Genomic DNA, 19,682 nt, shown 5'->3' with positions numbered 1-19,682 from the left:
TAAAATAGATTATAGTGACAGTTGCACAATTCAGAATATACTGAAAGCCAATTAACTATTAAAAGGGTGAATTCTATGGTATGTGATGATATCTCATAAAGCTGTTTCAACAGACTTAAAAACATGTGAATTCCTCCCCTCCAAAAAAATTGATACTACATTTTGATGCTCTTTTCTCCTACCTCCCATTGCCACTGAGACAATTCTGGCTCATAGAGACCTTTTAGGACAAAGTAGAACTGTCCCCCCTCAGGGTTTCCAAGGATGTAAATCTTTACAGAAGCAGACTGACACATCTTTCCCCCACCAGCAGCTGGTGGGTTTGCACCATCGACCTTTTGGTTAGTAAGCGAGCACATAACTACTGTGCCACTAGAGCTCTTTTTCTCCTGTTTAGTTACTGACTGTGGGCTCTTTAGAGAGGCTCTTGGCACAACAAAAGAGCATTATAACAACAAACAAAATCAAACTCGCAAATCCCAAGTTCTGTTTTGTCAGGGTCAACAAACCTGCCCCTAAAAGTAGGCAGCCACCAGTTGGATAAACAGAAGGAGAAATGTAACTTCTCGCACAGGCCACTCTTGCCTATACTGACAGATGTCAGAAAGAAGGCCCACTGAGGGTCAGAGGTGAAGAGGAGTCCAGCTGGGACAGCCAAGTCCAAGTGCTGTCAAAGTGTCATCAGAAATTTAGCCCCAACCCACTCACACCAGTGGAATTCACATTTCTAAGTGACAGGAGGTGCTAAATAATTAACAGCATTCCCAGTTTCTACTTGCCCCACACCTTGCCTTGAATGATCCCTCCAAGATCAGAGCAAGGCAGTTGGACTCATGATGAGCAGGACTACTTGAAACACCCATACATCTACCCTCCAGAATTAAGAAATGTTAATATTTATCATATTTGCTGCAAATTTTTTTTTTATTAAATGAAAACATTTCAGATACCAAGTCCCCTTCTTATCTTTCCCTAGTCTCTTTGCCCACTTTCCCCAGAGCAACCCCTATCCTAAATTTGAAGTACATCCCCCTTGTCAATGCTTATATCAATTTACTATGTATATTAAAAAAAAAAAAATTGCTGTGGAATCGATTCCAACTTATGGTGACCTCATGTGTTTCAGAGTAGAACTGTGTTCCATAAGGTTTTCAACAGCTGTGATCTTTTCAAACTAGATTGCCAGGTCTTTCTTCCGAGGCACCTCTGGGTGGATTTGAACTGCCAACTTCTTGGTCAGTCGTTGAGTGCTTAACCATTTGCACCACCCAGGGACTCCACTACATATATATGTACCCATTTTTGTATGCTTTTTAATTTACAGAAATGGTATTCTACTGAACGTATTATTCTGTACTCTACATTAATACATAAAAGTCTTGTGCATTCATTGTAACTGTTGTATAGTGTTCTGTTGTATGAATATATCACAATTTTTTTATCCTATTAATGGACATTTAATATGTTTCTGAATTTTTGCTTTTACAAGCAAAGCTGCAGAAAAGATTTTTCTGCATATGTAACAGCCATTACTTTAATAATTAGAGAAAGGTCTGCATTTAAGCAGGAAGTCAGAACTGTCATAAATGACAAGGATATGTACCAGACAACTGAACAGGGAGAATTTCCCCCTGATTCTGCAATCTAGAGAAATGATGGAATGATTCAAGAGTGATCTAAGGAAAAGCATGGCCTGGGATGCTCGCAGAGAGACTTTCAGGAAGCCAGGAGCACTGTTCTCCCCATCACCACACCATACCACCACCACTGCAGTGCAGTGAATTACTTAATATGGCCCTTCTAACCACAGTCTTTGTAACTCCCACCAAATGACTGGGTGAAACTATGCACATAAGGTGTATGAAACCTTAATGAGGGAATTGGTCAGTTTTGCCAAAGGCAATGGGTCTCGTTTTTGGTTTTGGCCATCCCACTAGGCTTAAAGGGAGACACACAGAGAAAGGGAGAGAGGAGCTGTAATATGGAAGACAAAGACAGGCGATAGGGTGCTGGCCCAGGGGGTTACGGAAGCTGATGCATCCCAGCAGCCCCATCCCAGGATCGGCAGGAGACCGGCAGGAGACAGCACGGTGGACTTCCCAGCTGCAGCCCACAGAACAAGAAAGCTGAGCATCTCCAGGCAGGAGGCTTGCTGGCAGAGTAGGGTGCCTCTGGGCACTTGGTGGAGCTAGGTTTGTTGACCCAAGGAGTTAGAGCTCAGCGCCTATGGGCTGAGGCTTACTGGCAGAGTTGGGTGCATCCAGGCACTTATTGGCAGAGCTAAAAGAGCTTTGTAACACTTGCCCGAGGAGGGCAGAGGCAGAGGGGCCCAAGGGCCAGAGGGAGGCCTGCTTTCAGGCACAGTTGAGAAGAGGCTGTCTTGATGGAAGAACTATATCCTGAGTGATCCTGAACCTGAACTGTAACCTGTTACTTCCCTAATAAACCCCCTATCTGTGAGTATGGTATGTGAGTTATGTGTGCGGCCACTGCAACAAATTATCAAACCCAGCAGAGAAGTGGAGAGTGCTGTGGGAGGGATGGTTGGTGTCAGAATTGGTAAAAAAGCTGGAGGGTGGTGGCAAGTCTGACCTCTGCCTCAGGAATCAGCCTTGGGCTGTTGATCTTGATTCTTCTTCCCTTTTGTGAAGTTAGACGAGGTCAGACAGCCCAGCCACACCATTTTTACAACCACCACACACACACATTCAGAAGAAAACCCCAGTATGCCAAGCACATCTTTGCCTGAAGCTAGCTGGGCTGGGGTAAAACAATGATAGGATGCCAAGAACAAGGAGTGGATGGTCAGCAATGGATGCAAAGCTGAAAAGAGGTTGTAGATGCAGAGGTAGACATCAGAAGTAAGGACCCTGACATTATACTGAGTGAAATAAGTCAATCACAAAAGGACAAATATTTTATGAGACCACTACTGTACTAAAAAGGTTTCCACACAAAAAGATACAATCTTTGATGGTTATGAGGGAGGGGAGAGTGAGGATGGAAAAACACTGAATAGGCAATAATAAGTGGTAACTTTGGTGAAGGGTACGACAGTACACAATACTGGGGAGGCCAGCAAAATTTGCACAAGCCAAGGTTATGGAAGCTCCGTAGACACATCCAAACTCCCTGAGGGACTGAACTGCTGGGCTGAGGGGCTGTGGAAACCATGGTCTCAGGGAACATCTAGCTCAACTGGCATAACATGGCTTATAAAGAAAATGTTCTACATTCTACTTTGGTGAGTAGTGCCTGGGATCTTAAAAGCCTGTGAACAGCCATCTAGGATACTCCACTGGTCTCGCCCCTCTGGGAGAAAGGAAGAATAAAGAAAACTAAAAATACAAGTGAAAGATTAGTCCGAAGGACTAATGGACCACATTTACCACAGCCTCTGCCAGATTGAGTCTAGTACAACGAGATGGTACCTTGCTACCACCACTGACTGCTCTGACAGGGATCACAATAAAGGGTCCTGGACAGAGCTGGAGAAAAATATAGAACAAAATTCTAACTCAAAAAGAAAGACCAGACTTGCTGGCCTAACAGGGACTGGAGAAACCCTAAGAGTATGGCCCCCAGACACTCTTTCAGCTCAGTAATGAAGTCACTTCTGAGGTTTACCCTTCAGCCAAAGATTGGACAGGCCCATAAAACAAAATGAGACTAAAGGGCACACCAGCCCGGGGCAAAGGCTAGAAGGCAGGAGGAGACAGGAAAGCTGGTAATAAGGAGCCCAAGGGTTGAGAAGGAAGAGTGTTGACATGCTGTGGGGTTGTTAACCAATGTCATAAAACAATAGGTGTGCTAACTAGTTTGTTCTATAAACCTTCATTTAAACTACAATAAAAAATAAATAAATAAGGACCCTGAGACAAACAGGAGTACAAGATAAAGTGGAGTGTCAAAATACCCCCGAATATTATGTTGGACAAGGCATTTGGTTAGCTATCCTTTCATCGCCTGCTCTCAATGCATTTGCTGTTGTTTTTTTAAATTATAAAATGTAATAAATACATGCACATTCTTAAAATGCAAACAGTACAAAAGAGTATGCAATGAAAAGTAAATCTAACGTTGACCTCCAGATTCCAAGACCTCTACACAGAGGCAACCATTGTTAGCAGATTCTTGCATGCCCTTCCAGAGATATTTTATGCATATGCAAACATGTTTATGCATGTATACCCCACCCTTTTCCTTTTTCCACAATTGATGGCCTATTATATCGTTTTGCACCCTTCTTTCTTACCATATCTTGGCCATCGATTCATATCAGTACATATGGATCTGTCTGTTAAGTGCTGGACTACTAACCAAAAGGTTGGTGGTTTAAACCCACCCACAGGTGCCTTGGGAGTAAGGCTTGGTGATTTGCTTCAGAAAGGTCACAGCCTTGAAAACCCTACAGAGCGGTTCTACTCTGCACACATGGGGCATCGTGAGCCAGGAAAGACTCGACAGCAGCTGACAACAGTAACAACATAAAATTCTACTGTATGACGGTACCAAATTTTATTTAATTAGTCCCCTTGTGTAGAACATTTAAGTCATTTTCATCTTTCCCAAAGATGTCCTGGTGGTGCAACGGTTAAGGGTAGGGTGTTAACCAAAAAATTGGCAGTTGGAACCCACCCACTGGCTCTGCAGGAGAAAGACCTGGCGATCTGCTCCCGTAAAGATTAAACCCTGGAAAACCCCACGGGGCAGTTCTCTGTCACATGAGTCACTGTGAGTCAAAATCGACTTGACAGCACCGAACAACAACGATCTTTCCCAACCATAAATAATGCTACCTTGAATATTTTTTCATGTCTCTTTGACCACACTAGCTTATCTGTAAGTTCTGGCAGTTCAATTGCCAAGTTAATATGATACACACTTTTTTTTTTTTTTGGCCTTAATTAATATTTAGTGTCAAATTTCCCATCCCTGAAGCTTAGTCAGAGCACCAAGTTTTGCCACAGCCCTATGTAACAGACACCGTGTACACAAATGCCTGCCAAATGAGACTGAAAAACATTCAAGCCTAGTCAAGGTAACTGGAGGCAAATCTGGAAGGATTAGTGGGAACATGAGTGCTGAGGAAGAAAGCCCATCGAATTAAGGTATTAGCCAAACTGAGGAAAGAATGTGCTAACAGAATGGGAATAGTCTTTACAAAATCCCAAAGAGGAGAGCCCAAAGCAAGAATTTGGCAGGATTTATCACTCACTACCCAAGGGAGCAGGAAACCCTGGTGGCCTAGTGGTTAAGTGCTACGGCTGCTAACCAAAAAGTCAGCAGTTTGAATTCCCCAGGCACTCCTTGGAAACTCTATGGGGCAGTTTTACTCTGTCCTATAGGGTCACTCTGAGTTGGAATTAACTCGATGGCAGTGGGGTACCCAAGGGAGAAAGATACCTAATCTAACAGACAGGCACCAGAGAACTGCATCTAACCAGGTTTCTCTAAGAACTAGGTGAAATTTCCTTCCATACAATTCTACTTCTTTGGTTCCGGGTCCTTGAACATCAAGTAGTCCACTAATGTAGTTACTAATTTTCTCCCTAGGGACCTAGATCCTAGAAGAGGATGTGGTAGATTACAGATGGCCACAAATTCTTTGACAAACCCTTGTATCAGGAGGTCAGGGTCTATGTCATCTCCTCTAGAACATGGGTGGGCTCTGTGACTCTTTTGACCAGTGGAATACAGTGGGAACGATTCTGTACCAGTTTCCAGGCCTAGGCCTTCAGAAATTGGCAACTTCTACTTTCTGTCTCTTAGAATATTTACTCTGGGTGAAGCCAGCACCATGTAAGAAGTCTGACTATCTTGAGACCACCATGCTTTGAGGAAGCCCATGCTAGCCACATGGAGAAAAAGGGAGATACCCAGCTGTTCCATCCAAAACAGCCCAGGCACCAAACATGCAATTGAAGAAGCCATCTTGGACATTCCACCCCTAGCAGGGGTGACATACAGAAAGCCAGCTAAAAGCCAGAACCAAGGCTCCACTTGAGCCATTCCATCCATCATTAGCCATTTGAGCAATGCCAGTTAAAGTCCACCATGAAACAGACATAAGCCATTCCTGCAAATTCCTGACCCACAAAGCCATGAGCATAATAAGATGTTTTTTAATACTCTATATTTTGGGAGAGTTTGTTACGCAGCAAAAAATAACTAGGACAAGAGGCTCCTGTGTGATAGAGGTTTGATCTCTTCAGCAAATAAACACAGGACACCCTAGTCCACACATCAATTTTTATGGGTTTGACCAATGTTGGTCAGTCCCCAATAGTCTGCCCATGCTGAATACACTGACAAAATTTGGTTTCTGAACCTGAAAAGCTGAGAAATGGAGGGCCATGCTTGAGCAATCTGTCCACCTCCATCTCTTCTTCATACCATCTAATATAAAATAACTCAGATCAGGGAGTCAGGAGTCTGATATAAAAGTTTGCAACCAGATGTATCCACTGCTCAGTACCACTTACAGCCCTTCGGCTGGTACATGGCATTTATTCATTTATCAAACATTACTGAGAACTTCCCCTATGCCCAGGACTGTGCCCGGTGCTGGAGGAACAGAGCTGGGAACGACATAGGCCCAAACCCCAGGAGCTTCACAGCCCAGCATTAAGACAGCATAGGTAGGGCCACTGTCTTAGTCATCTAGTGCTGCTATGACAGAAATACCACAAGTGGATGGCTTTAACAAAGAGAAGTTTATTCTCTCATAGTCCAGTAGGCTAGAAGTCTGAATTCAGGGCATTAGCTCCAGTGGAATGCTTTCTCTCTCTGCTTACTCTGGAGGAAGGTCCTTGTCATCAGTCTTCCCTTGGTCTGAGAGCTTCTCTGTGCAGAAACTCCGGGTCCAAATGATGTGTTCTGCTCCTGGCACTGCTTTCTTGGTGGTATGAGGTTCCCATGTCTCTCTGCTTGCTTCTCTCTTTTATATCTCAAAAGAGACTGGCTCAAGACAGTATCTAATCTTGTAGATCTCATCAATATAACTGCCACTAATCCATCTCATTACATCATAGTGATAGGATTTACAACATATAGGGAAATCACATCAGGTGACAAAATAGTAGACAATCATACAATACTGGGAATCATGACCTAGCCAAGTTGATAGATATTTTGGGGGGACACAATTCAACCCATGACAGCCAACAGCCCAGGTAGTCCACAATAACAGCTACACAGTGGATGGCTTATCTCATCATTCCTAGGGTCGACATCTGTGTAAGATATAAATTTAATATAAATCTACCATATGTTCACATTTCATTTTTTCCAGCTCTCTTGACATTATTTTACTTAGGAAACAGAAATGAACCGGTATTTGTGCAGTACTGCAAATTTTACATGTCTCAGTTCCCATTTTCCTTCCCATCCTTAAGTCCTACAATTCTTCTCTAATTTGCTTTTATTTTTACATGTAATAATGCCATTTTTGACAACTGAAGGTGCATGGGGTATTGTGGTCAGCTTCCCTTACATCCCTTCCACCCCTTCCCCTTGTGAGGTAGCCACCTGCTTTGAGTAGAAGGGACCCAATGACAGCTTTAGGTGTAAGTCTCCATGTGTCTAAGTGTGCCTATTGTCCCTGGCCACTATAACGTCTGTCGTTGTTAGTTGCCATCTAGTCAATTCCAACTCATGGTGACCCCATATGTTACAGAGTAGAACTGCTCCATAGGGTTTCTTGGCTATAATCTTAATGAAAGCAGACTGCCAGGCCTTTTCTTCTGTGCTACTGCTGGGTGGGTTCCAACTGCCAACCGTTTATGCCACCTAGGTGGGCAATTACTCCAGGCCAAGCCAGTCAGTCATGACAGTCCCCTGAGCACAGTGAATGGGTTTGGAGTAGAGACATGACCCAAGCTGACCCAATCACAGGAAAGCCCAAGACTTTTGCCCAGAGCTAGGAGAAAAAGATGTAGACCAGTGTGGTCTCAGAGTGGAGTTGCTGGTAGCTGCCTCAATGCCACAAAGGACATCTGCAAGGCAGAAGAGCCGACAGAACTGCAGAAAAAACTACAGTAAGAAGACTCGGTGGCACAGTGGTTAAAGCACTCAGCTGCTAACTGAAAGGTCGGTGGTTCAAACCCACCAGCCACTCTGAGGTAGAAAGATGTGACAGTCTGCTTCCGTAAAGATTACAGCCTTGGAAGCTGTATGGGGCAGTTTGACTCTGTACTATAGAGTTGCTATGAGTCAGAAGCAACTCGACAGCCCTGATGACATCATGAATCTCTAGAACAAACTACCTCGAGGGCACCCAACTACCAGACTTTTCAGTGATGTGAGCTAATAAATCTGCTTTATAGTTTAAGCTAGTTTGAGTGGCAACCAAATTCTAACTGATACAACTTAATGGTGGCTAAACAACAACAACCTAGATCTACAACACTCTGACTTTTATTAACTCACACCAGCCACATGTAGTGGTGAAGGCGGCTGTATTTCCCAAGGGATATTTATGAGGGCTGGAGCTGGGGGGCGGGGGTGGGGGTGGGGAATAGTCTTCTAAATCCTGGCCTTGATTTCTCCTTTTTTTTAATTGTGGTAAATATGTATGTAACAGAACATTTGCCGCTTCAACATTCTTCACATGTATAGTCCAGTGACATTAACTTTTGCTCATCATGTTGTTCTGACTGCCCCTTTAAAAGGCCATACATTCCTGGCTTTCTCCTGCTTCTGACTCCTCCTCCTAGTGTCTTTGGTAGTTGCTGCTCTGGAGATAATCCTGAGCTAAGCTTCCCCACAAATCTCCCCCTGAGAAATGCTGAGAAATCCTCAGGGCCCATTTTTGGGCCATTCACTGAGCCTCTCACATTTCTGGAGGTTAAATCAAGCAGAAGGAGGTTTACAGAACTCTGGTTTCTTGCCCTGGTGGTGCAGTGGTTAAGAGCTCAGGCTGCTAACCAAAAGGTCAGCAGTTGGAATCCACCAGCCAGCTCCTTGGAAACACTATGGGACAGTTCTACTCTGCCCCCTAGGTTCGCTATGAGTCAGAATCAACTCGATGGCAGTAGTTTGGTTTTGGTAGCGTCTGGCTTTTTGCCTGAGAGGAGCTGGGCCTATAGAATGTGGATTTTTTAAGCCCCCCTGAGTATCCTGTGACCTGCCCACCAAACCTGGGAAACCCGAGCCCACAGGGACAGTCCCAAAGGAGAGGGCAGCAACCAGGGCCAAAGGATGCAGCCCTGGCTTCAGTCAGTTTTGACTTCTAACCCTCAGTTCTCTCCTTTGTCCGAGACTACCAGCTGGGCTTTCTCTGGCACGTGGCTCAGATCTGCCTCTCCACCCTTGAGGCTGCCACACCTGAGCCCTTTACCCCTCAGACATCTCCACCCCAGACCCTCTCCTATCCAATCTGTCTTACTTCACACACCACAAGCTGAACAGTGCTTTCCAGGGGACATCTTCACCCCATGCCTGTTCAAGGGTCCCTATGGCCCCTCAGCATCTGCCACAATGGAGCCGGAACCTTAGTCTGGCCTTCCTCCAAGACTCTCAAAGGCCTATCCAGTCCGCAGTTCTTTCAGCTCCTCCTGATTTTTGACTACTCCCCAGTGCAGCCCCACAGTAAGCCCACGGTTCCCCAGCCCAGCCCAAAGTCTGCCTCCTCCTACTGTTTGTCACTGAAGGCTGAATATCTCTGTGGACACATCCCTGGCCCACTGACACAAATCCCCCCACCCCCTACGCCCCCAGCCTTGAACGGGCTTCTCCTCTCAGAGCACTCTAGTTCTCTTTCTGAAATGAACTGTTTATTGATTTATTTACTGTCTTGTGCTCCATCTTCTCCAAAGGAGTTCATAAGCCCCATGAGGGCAGGGGCCCCATCTCACTGAATCATACACTCACATCTGACATTCTCTTAGTAAGACAGCTCCCTCCTCTTGCAACCTCAGTCCTCTTTAAGTCTAACTGCCAACACTGTTCATTTCTATTCAAAGGGTTCTGTTTGCACTTTGCACATTCCCTGTACGGATTCCGATTCGTAATGTATAAGGAGAAGGCCCAGGTTGTCCTGAGCTAAGTTTCCGTATCCTCCGGAGCAGATTATCCAATAGGCAAGGTGAACCCCGTGCTTACCTTGCTTACTAGACCATCTGTGGTGAACAATTTCACATGGCTTTCACGACATCTTTGATGTTGTTCACTACAGATTAGGAAGTAAGCACGAGTAAGCCCGTGCTTACCTTGCTTACTAGGTCACCCGCCCCTGTCTGGGATTGTAAATTTGAAAAGAAGCTTTGATTGCGTAGGAAGGCGCTGTGGGGTTGGGAGAGAGACAGATGCCAGCCATACCCAGCAGCAGAATCTCTGAAGTGCTGAAAATGTTCCCTACAGATGATCCGGTACGCAAGGTAAGCACCGTGCTTCCCTTGCCTATGGGATGATCAGCCCCTAAATATCCTTCCCTTTGTGTCCAACGTCGTCCCCACCCCCAGCTTCTCTGTCCCCGTGCTCGCCATCCCCGGTACCTGGAGCTGGTGCATGTGCAGCACATAGCCTTGCACGAACATTTGGAATAAAAAGCGCAACCGTCCCTGCACCGGAATCTCCTCCGGGCTCCGCAGCTGCCGGTCGCTACGCCCAGTTCCGGCTGCCTCTGCCGCGGGGAGGGCGGCGGGGAGCACGGCTTTGGCCCTGGTCCCCGGCGGACGGAGACCTAGGCCCGCCATCCGCGTCCCCAGCAGAGCCCAGCGCAGCCTGGTGCAGCCCAGCGCAGCCATGGACCGTGTTTGCTCCAAAGTGCCTTGGGCTCCAAGTGGGGCGCGGTAGACCAGCCCCGGAAGCCAGGCAAGCGGGGCGGGGTCGAGGGCAGGGAAGGTCTATGGTGCCGGGAGCCGGAGGCCGCTTGCGGTCCCTCAGGCCCCTTTCCGCTCCCTGTTCCTGGCGATCCTCACTCCCGCCAAGGCAGGACCTAATGAATACACGGTATCCCCTTCTCCAGCTGTAAATCCGCCGGCCCGGGGAGGGGGGCCAGGCTTCCCAAAGGCGGGCGAAGGACGGGGTGACTAAAGGGACCCACAGCGTTCAGACGGTGGTCGTCCCTCCCGCCGACTCTCCACCCCTCGAGAACTCTGCTTAGCTCGGGCGAGGAGTGCCGCGAGGTCCTCTGAAGTGGGGTCGGCTTCCACTGCCTGCAAACCCGACCCAGACAGACAGGCGCCCGCCTGCCCATTCGCCACCGCAAAGGCCAACGCCTCAGTGGCCCTCACTTCCCCCGGAGGGACCGGGGCCGGCTCCTGAGGCTACACTGGCCTCTGGCTTTCCCTAAGGGCTTTCCAGATTGACCCTAGAATCTGAGAGCTGAGTGAGGAAAGAGCAAGTGTGTCAAAGTGGCCAATCAAAGAGGTCGTCTGATTCCTGGCTTGAGGAATCCAACCAACCAACCAACCAAACAATTTAAATATTAGGGTGTGTTTTAAAATCCAATTCTTTCCATCCACCCCAAGCCTGCTAAGGCAGAGTTTTTCCAACTACAGTTTGAGACCAGATTTATTATTGTTCGATGCCATCGAGTCGGTTCCGACTCATAGCGACCCCGCGTACAACGGAACGAAACACTGCCGGTTCCTGCGCCATCTTCACAATCTTTGCTGGGTACGCATTGTTGCAGCCACGCTGTCATCCACTTCATTGAGGGTCTTACTCTTTTTCACTGACCCCCTACCAACCATGATGTCGTTCTCCAGCGACTGGTCCTTCCTGATGACATGTCGTGAGACCAGATTTAGTGGGTTGTTAAAAAAAAAAAAAAAAATTCTGTTTTAAAAAAAAATGAAAAAAATAAAATAGTACTGAAGACATTGCAAGAAGAAAAAGTATTTTTAGAAATCTTTTTTATATCTCTCTATAACAAATATATACATATATGTATACATATATACATATATATGTATGTATGTATATATTCAACCATTACTTGTCTGTCAGTTTGTTGTACTGTGGTGGCTTGCACCTTGCTGTGAGTGCTGGAAGCTATGCCACCAGAATTTCAAATTCCAGCAGGGTCAGCCATGGAGGACAGATTTCAGCAGAGCTTCCAGATTAAGACAGACTAGGAAGAAGGACCTGGCAGTCTACTTTTGAAAAGTATTAGCCAATGAAAACCTTATGAATAGCAGCAGAACATTGTCTGATATAGTGCTGGAAGATGAGCCCCTCAAGTTGGAAGGCACTCAAAATACACCTGGGGAAGAACTGTCTCCTCGAAGTAGAGCTGACCTTAATGATGTGGATGGAGTCAAACTTTCAGGACCTTCATTTGGTGATGTGGCATGACTCAAAATGAGAAGAAACAGCGGCAAACATGCATTAGTAGTAAGAATGTGGAATGTACGAAGTATGAGTCTAGGAAAATTAGAAATCATCAAAAATGAAATGGAATGCATAAACATCGATATCCTAGGCATTAGTGAACTGAAATGGACTGGTATTGGTCATTTTGAATAGGACAATCATATGGTCTACTGTACTGGAAATGACAACTTGAAGAGGAATGGCATTGAGTTCATTATCAAAAAGAACACTTCAAAATCTATCCTGAAGTAAAACGCTGTCAGTAATAGAATAATGTCCATACATTTACAAGGAAGACCAGTTAATACGACTGTTATTCAAATTTACACACCAACCACTAAGGCCAAACATGAAGAAACTGAAGTTTTTTACCAGCTTCTACAGTCTGAAATTAATCAAACATTCAATCAAGATGCATTGATAATTAGTGGCAACTGGAATGCAAAAGTTGGAAACAAAGAAGAATGATCAGTAGTGGGAAAATATGGCCTTTGTGACAGAAACGACCCTGATAGAATTTTGCAAGACCAATGATTTCTTCATAGCAAATACCTTTTTTTCAATGACATAAACAGTGGCTATACATGTGAACCTCTCCAGATGGAATACACAGGAATAAAATCAACTACATCTGTGGAAAGAGATGATAGAGAAGCTCAATATCATCAGTCAGAATGAGGACAGGAGGTGACTGCAGAACAGAATATCCATTGCTTATATGCAAGTTCAAGCCGAAGTGAAGAAAATTAAAGCAAGTCCATGAGAGTCAAAATACAACTGTGAGTATATCCCACCTGAATTTAGAGACCCTCTCAAAAACAGATTTGACACATTGAACATTAGTGACCAAAGACTAGACAAGTTATGAAATGGCATGAAAGACGTCATACATGAAGAAAGCAAGGGATCATTAAAAAGACAGGAAAGAAAGAAAAGACCAAAATGGACGTCAGAAGACACTCTGAAAGTTGCTCTTGAACGTAGAATAGCTAAAGTGAAAGGAAGAAATGATGAGGTAAAACAGCTAAACAGAAGATTTCAAAGGGCAGCTCAAGAAAACAAAATAAAGTACTACAATGACATGTGCAAAAACGTGGAGTTAGAAAACCAAAAGGGAAGAACATGCTTGGCATTTGTCAAGTTGAAGGAACTGAAGAAAAATTCAAGCCTTAAGCTGCAATATCTAAGGATTCTATGGAAAAATATTAAACGACACAGGAAGCATCAAAAGTAGATGGAAGGAATGCAGAGTCACTGCACCAAAAAGAATTGGTCAATGTTCAACCATTTCAGGAGGTAGCATATGATCAAGAGTCGGTGGTACCAAAGGAAGAAGTACAACCTGCGCTCAAGACATTTGACAAAAAACAAGGCTCCAGGAATTGATGGAATGCCAATTGAGATGTTTCGACAAACAGATGCAGCACTGGAACTGCCCACTCATCTATGCCAAGAAATTTGGAAGACAGCTTACCTGGCCAGCTGACTGCAAGAGATCCATATTTGTGCCCATTCCAAAGAAAGGCGATCCAACAGAATGTGGAAATTATTGAACAATATCATTATATCACACACAAGTAATGTTTTGCTGAAGATCATTCAAAAGTGGTTGCAGCAGTACATTGACAGGAAACTGCCAGAAATTCAAGCCAGATTCAGAAGAGGATATGGAACAAGGGGTATCATTGCTGATGTCAGGTGGATCATGGCTGAAAGCAGAGACTACCAGAAGGATGTTTACCTGTGTTTTATTGACTAAGCAAAGGCATTTGACTGTGTGGATCATAACAAATTATGGATAACATTACAAAGAATGGGATTTCCAGAACACTTAATTGCGCTCATGAGGAACCTGTACATAGACCAAAAGGCAGTCATTCGAACAGAATGAGGGGATACTGCATGGTTTAAAGTCAGGAAAGGTATGCACCAGGGTTGTATCATTTCACCATACTTATTCAGTCTGTATGTCGAGTAAACAATCTAAGAAGCTGGACTATATGAAGAATGTGGCATCGGAATGAAGGAAGACACCAACAACCTATGATATGCAGAGAACATAACGTTCCTTGCTAAAAGTGAAGAGGCCTTGAAACACTTACTGATAAAGATCAAAGACTATAGCCTTCAGTATGGATTGCACCTCAACATAAAGAAAACAAAAATCTTCGTGAGTAGACCAATAAGCAACATCACGATAAATGGAGAAAATATCGAAGTTGTCAAGGATTTCATTTTACTTGGATCTGCAATCAACACCCATGGAAGCAGCAGTCAAGAAATGCATTGCATTGCGTAAATCTGCTGCAAAAGACCCCTTTAAGGTGTTAAAAGCAAAGATACCACTTTGAGGACTAAGATGTGCCTGACCCAAGTCATGGTATTGTCAATCGCGTCATACGCATGTGAAAGCTGGACAATGAATAAGGAAGACCGAAGAAGAATTGATGCCTTTGAATTATGGTGTTGGCAAAGAATATTGAATATACCATGGACTGCCAGAAGAACAAACAAATCTGTCTTGGAAGAAGTACGGCCAGAATGCTGCTTAGGAACAACAATGTTGAGACTTCGTCTCATGTACTTTGGACATGTTATCAGGAGGGACCAGTCCCTGGAGAAGGACATCATGCTTGGTAAGGTAGAGAGTCAGCAAAAAAGAGGAAGACCCTCAAGGATTGACACAGTGGCTGCAGCAATGGGCTCAAGCATGACAATGATTATGAAGATGGCCCAGGACTAGGCAGTATTTTGTTCTGTTGTACATAGGGTCACTATGAGTCAGAACCGACTCAACTGCACCTAACAACAGCATGCATTCAAAGTTCATTTTCAAAAAGTTAAAAATATGACTCATACAACTATAAAACAAGCACATGGCAAAGACTATTCAGCCCATTAACGAGGAAACCAGGGGGACAGTAGTAAGAGCATTTGAAGAATTTTGGTTATTTATAGACAGCCAGAGGGGGGAGCAGTTATATTAAGTTCAAATGGGCAACAATTAGACTGACAGTTGATGTAGCTAAATGTGGATTTATTTTTTATTTATCCTGTTAGGGTTCCTAGAGCTTCTTGAATCTGTGACTGGGAATATCTTCATCAGTTTGGGGAAATTTTCAGACACTTATCTGTTCAAACATTGCTTCTACTCCATTCCTCTTTGGCTTCTTCTTCTAGGACTCCAACTTATACATATGTTAAACCTTTGCACTGTATTTTTTCCTGTCTCTTACCCTCTTTTCTGTATTTTCTATTGTTTTATCTCTTCAAGGAGCTCTGGTGCTGCGGTGGTTAAGCGCTGAGCTGCTAACTGAAGGAAAGGTTGGCAGTTCAAACTCACCAGCCGCTCCGCAGAAGAAAGATGTAGCAATCTGCTCTCATAAAGATTACAGCCTTGGAAACGATATGGGTCAGTTCTGTAGGGTCACTCTGAGCCAGAATTGACCCAACAGCAGTGAGCTTGGTTTAGGTTGTCTCTTCTAGGTCATTAATTCTCTATTTAGTTATGTTAAATCTGTTGTTAAATATATCCATTGAGTTCTTAATTCTATTGTTGCATTTCTTAGTTTTGATTAGTTTTTTTGCAAATCTATGTCCTTTTCTTAGTTTCTAATTTAATGCTGATGTCGCTGAGTGGCACAAGCGGTTAACGCTCTTGGCTGCTAACTGGGAGTTTGGCAGTTTGAGTCCACCCAGAGATGCCTCAGAAGAAAGGCCTGGTGATCTACTTCCAAAAAATCAGCCACTGAAAACCCTTTGGAGCACAATTCTAACCTGACACACATGGGGTCCTCACAAGTCAGAGTCAATTCGATGGCAACTGTTTCAACTGGCTACTCCTCCTTTATTTTTTGTAAGCATTTTTGAAATATCTTTATTCATTCCTTTATTTTCTGAGTTATTTTGTTTTAGACGTATCTCATAAATAGCACGTAACTGGATTTTTTACTTTGTACCCAATGAGAGAATCTTTAAATTATAAATAGTGTTTTTGTAATTTTAGTAAGTTTAAAATCAAATGGATGAAATTAAATAAAATGAAAACATAATGAATGGACAGTTCATAGAAAAGGAATTATACATGACCCTTAAACATATACAAAGACGTTCAACTTATAATAAGAGAAAGACAAATCAAGACTACATAAGATAGCCTTTTGGCCAGAACCACCACCTTGCAGTGATTTGCAAAAACAAAGAACACAAAGGGAAAGAGGAGAGTCACCTGCTATATGTCCTCCAGGGCTTTTGGAAAACATAGAGTTGTTCCTTTGGCCATAGACATGTGAATCTACAAGAAAGGCGATATTGTAGGCATCAAGGAACTAGCACTGTTCAAAAAGAAAATGTTACCATGGCAGAACTGGAAGAGTCTACAATGTTACCCAGCATGCAGTTGCCATTGTTGTGGACAAACAAGGGAAGATTCTTGCCAAGAGCTGTACATATTGAGCATATTAAGCACTCTAAGAGCCAAGGTAACTTCCTGAAATGCATTAAAGGAAATGATCAGAAAAAGAAGGAAGCCAAAGGGAAAGGTATCTGCGTTCAACTGAAGCACCAGCCGGCTCCACCCAGGGCAGCACACTTTGTGAGAACCAAGAGAAAGGAGCCTGAGCTGCTGGAACCTAGTCTCTATGAGTTCATGGCATAAGTGTACTATAAAGATGTCCGGGATGTAAAAATGTTAGGTCTTTGATTTTAATTGTGTAGAAATATTGTGTACTCTCCCCTAAAGATGTAGCATTTAAGGCGAACTTTGTTTCCTAATTACTGGGTAATAAGTGTCCTTACTATTAAAATGTAGTGCTTGCTGAAAAAATAAACTGCATATAATAGCATTTTTCACCTATAAGACTGGCAAAGATCAAATGCTCGATAAACACTATATAATTGAGGATGAGGAGAAAACATCCTCAATCATGGTCAAGGGAGTGCAAATTGCTACAAAGCATTCGAAATTTAAAATGCGTCTATCTTTTGTACCAGCAACCCTGCTTCTAGGAATTTATTCTACAAATACACTTGCACGTTTGCAAAATCACAAATATACGAGGATTTTTTTTTTTTGCAGCATTGTTTGTACAGGTAAAGAAATTATTGGAAACAACATAAAGCCCATCACTAGGGGATTAATGAAATGAAATTATAGTTTATTCATGCATTGGAATCATTTGCAGCTTTAAAAAAATGATATAACTCTATACATATTGATATAGGAACAATTTCCAATATATTTTTTTAATTAAAAAAGGTACAGAACAGCATTGTGGTAAGCTACCATATCACTATGTCGGTGTTTGTATATGCATAGACTATCTCTGGCAGGATACACAAGAAACTGATAATAGCCATTGCCTCTGGGACAAAGGTAGCAGAACACTTACCTTTACCTCATGCCCTTTTAGACTCTAAATTTTGTAACATGTACATGTAATATCTACTTTTTTTCAAATGGTTTATTCAAAAGTCATGTTAGTTGAGGGCATTTTCTCTTGAGCTTCCTAAAAACTTGTTTCCCAAAGTGGTGATTGGTGACCTAGGTACTCACCAGAGCCAAGAACTTTTAGTGACATCAATTAAAACACACATACACATTATCGTTGAGTCGATTTCAACTTATGGCGACCCCATGTGTTACAGAATAGAACTGCTCCATAGGGTTTTCTTTACTGTAATCTTTACAGAAGCAGGTCTCCATGACTTTCTTCTGCAATGCCACTGGGTGGGTTTGAACCTCCAACCTTTAGGTTAGCAGCCTATTACAAACCATTTGTGCTACCCAGGGACCCTGTGACATCAATAACAAGGTATTAAAATAATTAAATCCTTACATAAATATAGCAGCTTACTTTTTCTCTTCTTTTCCCTACCTTCCTTTCTCCCTTCCTTCCTTCCTTCTTTTCTTTTGGAGGGCATCTAAAAAGGAATATTTTGGGGAAAATGCATAATTGGAGATATCCATGAGTTAACTGTAAGGACAAGTAATATGCATAAAAATTGATTTGAGGTAGAGAGTAACAGAAGTAGGTAAAATCTGGTCTAATTCTGTATTTTCCTTAACTCACACATCGTTGTGATTTTGAAATTAAGACAGTTTTCATACCTCCTGAAAGTGGAGAATTTATGTTTGCATTGCTTTAAAAAAAATTATACAGAAAAGCGTACCGCAAGGAAAAATCATCCATAAACCTACCACTTGAAAAATGGAAGACTTCTCCTCTGTTCTTCCAAATACGTTTTCTGAAAATGAAGCACTGTTAATAGTTCAGTGTGTGGTCTTCTAGACCTCGTTCTGTGTTTATATAACCCTTTTTTTTTACCTGTAGGTGAAAAAATCATGTTGATACTTTAATGTGAATTTCTTTAAATTTTAAAAAGCTGAGGGGTTTTTTTTTTTTTTTTTGGCTTTAACAAAGAGAAATTTATTTCTTCACAGTAAACTAGGCTAAAAGTCCAAATTCAGGGCACCAGCTCCAGGGGAAGATTTTCTCTCTCTGTCAGCTCTGGAGGAAGGTCCCTGGCATCAGTCTTCCCTTGGTCTGCGAGCATCTCAGCGCAAGAACCTCTGGTCCAAAGGGTGTGCTCTGCTCTTAGCACTGCTTTCTTGGTGATACGAGGTTCCCAACTCTTTGCTTTCTTCCCTTTCCTTTTTTTTTTTTTTTAATTGTACTTTAGATGAACGTTTACAGAGCAAACTAGTTTGTCATTAAACAGTTAGTACACATATTGTTTTATGCCATTGATTAACAACCCCATGACATGTCAACACTCTCCCTTCTTGACCATGGGTTCCCTATTACCAGCTTTCCTGTCCCCTCCTGCCTTCTAGTCCTTGCCCCAGGCTGGTGTGCCCCTTTAGCCTCGTTTTGTTTTATGGGCCTGTCCAATTTTCAGCTGAAGAGTTAACCTCTGGAGTGACTTCATTGCTGAGCTAAAAGGGTGTCTGGGGGTCATACTCTCAGGGTTTCTCCAGTCTCTGTCAGGCCAAGGCTGATGGTTTTAAAAAACATATGTGCTTATTAAGCATTTCTATTCCTTTTATGAATTCCCTGGTCATAGCGTTTGATCATTTTTCTATTGGATTGTTTGTCTTATTGTTTTGTTGGTACTCTTTTTATGTTTAAAAAGATTAGCCTTTGTTATATGTATTACAAGTATTTTCTCCCAGTGGTCTGTCCCCTATCTCTATTTTTTAATATTTTATTGTGTTTTAGGAAAAAGTTTACAAAGCAAATTAGGTTCCCATTTAACAGTTTTTGCACAAATTGTTCCATGACATTGGTTACAATTTTCACAATGTGTCGGCATTCTCATTATTTCCATTCTGTTTTTTCTGTTTCCATTGATCTAGATTC

General features: G+C 43.0%; 1 protein-coding gene and 1 pseudogene across 1 annotated transcript in view; one reads left to right on the top strand and one right to left on the bottom strand.

Moving 5' to 3' along the window:
- The window catches only part of LOC126078108 (sterol 26-hydroxylase, mitochondrial), a 38,149-nt gene extending 27,326 nt beyond the window's left edge, over positions 1 to 10,823 (bottom strand). Inside the window, exon 1 of the mRNA XM_049888193.1 lies at positions 10,497 to 10,823. Coding sequence (XP_049744150.1) covers positions 10,497 to 10,748 — 252 coding nt within the window. The 5' untranslated portion in view covers positions 10,749 to 10,823. The remainder of the gene's footprint in view (positions 1 to 10,496) is intronic.
- Positions 10,747 to 17,006, top strand: LOC126078348 (60S ribosomal protein L21-like; annotated as a pseudogene).
- The last annotated feature ends 2,676 nt before the right edge of the window (positions 17,007 to 19,682 follow it).

This window comes from Elephas maximus, chromosome 6 (assembly GCF_024166365.1).
Source record: "Elephas maximus indicus isolate mEleMax1 chromosome 6, mEleMax1 primary haplotype, whole genome shotgun sequence".
Taxonomy (NCBI): Eukaryota; Metazoa; Chordata; class Mammalia; order Proboscidea; family Elephantidae; genus Elephas; species Elephas maximus.
The sequence above is the reverse complement of the archived record's forward strand: the minus strand, read 5'-3'. Positions and strand labels throughout refer to the sequence as shown.